Here is a 3447-nt window from a genome sequence, read left to right as displayed (position 1 = left end):
CATTGGTACACAATCCCCCCCCCCGCACCTCCCCATGCAATGAGGGTTGTAGAGTGGATTATATTTAGAAACTATATTTTTAAAAACCTACTTGGAAGAAAAGGCAAAAATCAAAGAAGTTAGGTGTTTTAGAAGCGTAATAAAACCCAAGATTAGAAGCAGGACTCCATCTTCACTTCAGGTGTTAAAGGCCCTCATACCTGTTCTCTGCTATATGGAAAGATAGAAGAATGGGCCTGCCCTTCATTTGCTGCAAACAAAAGGAAATATTTTAAAGGCTGACAAACTGCCCTTGCATTTTTTGTGTGTATATGGCATGATGGTGGGGGAGAAAGGGTTAGAGAATTATGAAAGCCATGTACACAAGGCAAGAACATGCTCAACTTTTACTCTGTAACTTTGAAAAATAATTCGATTGTCACTTGGTGTTAGATTCCTGTTCCCTCCCCACGCTGTGTGAAGATCTATATTGAAAGAATAGCAAAATCAGCATTCAGTTGGAACTTTTCCTGGATCACAATCCTTAGGAAGATCAAATACTTAAAACCAAGCAAGTTTTTTCAGACGATTGCCTTGTGAAACCAGAAGAGTGAGTTTCAAATTTAAGTTTTGTTTGCTCCTAGGAAGGCGCTACTATAAAACACTTCGGTGACAGTATTCCTAAACTCTTGAGACCGCAATGACTCTCACGATACAGTGAGACTCTGGGTTGTGTTCCTAGAGGAACCGTCAGCAAGTTCTTCCTGAGAGAGAGCTCACAGAGGCGAGGGCTCCGTTACTCGTTACGTTACTCGTTACTCGGCTTGCACACTTGCATTTGTTGTAGACAAATGTTAGCATCAAACTCCTCCTCCTCACAACCTCTGTCTAAATGGGGTTTGTAATCCCCCTTCTCACCCACCCTCTGTACTCCCTGGGGCAGGAATGTTGACTTCTGTTCTCCATCACCTGTCAGAATCCATCCTCCTGTCACTGGCTTATATGGACAAGTCTGCCACTGTCACGTGATGCCCAGCTGCTAAAAACAGCTCAGGCACCCACTGGGAACCAGACTCTGAAACAATGTCCACCACCGATCAAGTCTCAGCAGACACTTGATCACACAATCCTTGGAATTATTTCCAGGAAACCCTCACAGAAGCTGGTCCACAGTACCCCTTTCCTGCAGTGCTCCCCCACGGTCAGGAGATGAGTGCTTCTCTGAACTACAAGTCTTTTTCCAAAGAGCAGCAGACCATGGATAACTTAGAGAAGCAGCTCATCTGCCCCATCTGCCTGGAGATGTTCACAAAGCCTGTGGTCATTCTCCCCTGTCAGCACAATCTGTGCCGGAAGTGTGCCAGTGACATTTTCCAGGTAAATTTTTTGGGATTGGGGAGTGGGAAAGACTCCCTTGTCTGTGAATCAAGTGCTTAACATTGAGGAGAATTCCTTTAGAAAGCTTTCAAAGGCTACACTACTTTCCAAGAAAGTTTACCTTTTAAAAACTATTTGCTTCATACTTCTTTGTCAGACCCCTTCATATCTCTTGGATCTAGTCTTATTTTAATACTAAGAATAGTATTGATTTTTAAAAACTAAACCACCAAGTCTGGTTCCAAATTGTAAACCGAGACATTAATGTGGAGACTTCTGGCTGGTGTATTTGGTTATGAAAACTTTGAATAGAAGGTTATCTTAGATGGAAAATGTCTCATTGCTGTTGACTAGCAATAAATGTAGGCTGTGTGTTTAAGGCCTGCTTCCTGGTAAGGCCCTGAGGGATTATTTTGTGGTTGTGCTTAAAGTAAAAGTTGATGCAGTTTGTAGAAACAGAGAGTGAGGGAAAAGTCTCAGAAAAGTGGTCTGCAGTGTGACTCAACTATTCTCTTCTTATTTGGCAAGAACAGGCCTCTAACCCATACCTGCCCACCAGAGGAGGCACTACTGTGGCATCTGGGGGCCGCTTCCGTTGCCCATCCTGTCGGCATGAAGTTGTTTTGGACAGACATGGAGTATATGGACTTCAAAGGAACCTGCTGGTAGAAAATATCATTGACATCTACAAACAGGAGTCTACCAGGTAACACTACAATAAGTCAAATCCATTTGAAATCTGGTTTTGCTTATTTGTTTGCTTGTTTGTAAGTCTTAGTGATTTGCTATGTTGACTGTTTGTTTACTAATTGTTCTAAATTAAACCAAAACCAAACCCACTGCCTTGTTGGTGTGACGCATGGAGACTATCTGTCCACTGGGGAAGAGATAGCTTCATGGTTTTCCCTAAGCAGCTGGTGTATTCAAACAGCTGGCCTTTCACTTAGTAGTCTATTAGAAAATATTTTTTCTCAGCCATTTCTTCCCAAAGGGCATGAGTGTGGTCCATAGGAAGAGAGAGGAATGGGTGCTAGAGGGTCTATCAATTTTAGAATAAAGTGTCTCAGTAACACTAACCCATTTTGTCCACTACCCTTAAAGCCTTGGAGCACATATATTTTGCTCACTTTTCTTCACAGGCCCTTAAGAGCTACAGACTCTAAATAGGAAAATTCTAATACAAACCTTTACAGAAAACGAATAGCAATGGCAACTTCCAAAATTGTCCAATTCCTACTTCAGGGTTTTACCTTAAAATTGACTGGTTGATAGCAATAAAGACAAAATCCTCTAACTTAATTAATCATCATATTGACTCCATGAACAGCTGCAAAGCAAGAAATAGTCTTGGCCTGAAGGACATCAAGTTTAGAGAGAAGTGAGAAAGAAAAATATGGAGTGCAAGTTTTTCCTATTTTCCAAACTGAATTTATTTCATGTGCTTGACATTCACTTGTTGATCTATTGATATGGAGTAGATATAACTGTTCATTTTTTTAAAAATTAAGAGACTTTTTATCCATTGAATCACATAGAATTCAAGATTCTAACCTTGTAGAAGTTTATTCCTAAAAGGCATGGTACGAAAAGCACTATTTTCCTTTATGTGTAGGTCAGTCCAATCACCAACGCTTGATAGCAGTATTGAAAACATCTAGAAACGGCCTTATAGTGATTCTTCTTGTGCTTATTTGTAATGTGCCATCAAGTCAGAACCAACTCTTGGCTTGCTCTCCATCAGGTTTTCAGAGGCAGTTCATTGCACGTGAGGACATTGCTCATCTTTCTTCAATGGAACAGCTGGTGGATTTGAACCACATGCCTTTGGGTTGGCAGTTCAACTTCTTATCATTAAGCCACCAGAGCCTGATTGGTATTAGAAGACATATATTTAGGGAACATCTGCTAGGCTCTTAGAAACCTTGTTCTCATGACAGACACATAGATCAATGGAATAGAATTGAGAATCCAGAGATCAACCCATCTATCTATGGTTAACTGATTTTTGACAAGGAGATGAAATCAGTGAAGTGGGGAAACAACAGCCTTTTTTAACAAATGGTGTTGGCAAAATTGGAAAAATATCTGCAA

At 40.8% G+C, this 3447-nt stretch overlaps 1 protein-coding gene across 3 annotated transcripts in view; it reads left to right on the top strand.

Moving 5' to 3' along the window:
• Nucleotides 1-816: 816 nt before the first annotated feature.
• Nucleotides 817-3447, top strand: part of TRIM55 (tripartite motif containing 55) — a 63914-nt gene continuing 61283 nt past the window's right edge. For 2 of the 3 annotated variants that reach the window (XM_006880431.1, XM_006880430.1), the window contains exons 1-2: nucleotides 817-1356; nucleotides 1890-2062. In XM_006880431.1, the coding sequence (XP_006880493.1) occupies nucleotides 1189-1356; nucleotides 1890-2062 (341 nt within the window). In that variant the 5' untranslated portion in view covers nucleotides 817-1188. The remainder of the gene's footprint in view (nucleotides 1357-1889; nucleotides 2063-3447) is intronic. The other variant, XM_006880432.1, reaches the window with a different exon arrangement.

This window comes from Elephantulus edwardii, unplaced genomic scaffold (genome assembly GCF_000299155.1).
Source record: "Elephantulus edwardii isolate Elephantulus edwardi_28Jun2011 unplaced genomic scaffold, EleEdw1.0 scaffold00008, whole genome shotgun sequence".
Classification (NCBI taxonomy): domain Eukaryota; kingdom Metazoa; phylum Chordata; class Mammalia; order Macroscelidea; family Macroscelididae; genus Elephantulus; species Elephantulus edwardii.
The sequence above is the reverse complement of the archived record's forward strand: the minus strand, read 5'-3'. Positions and strand labels throughout refer to the sequence as shown.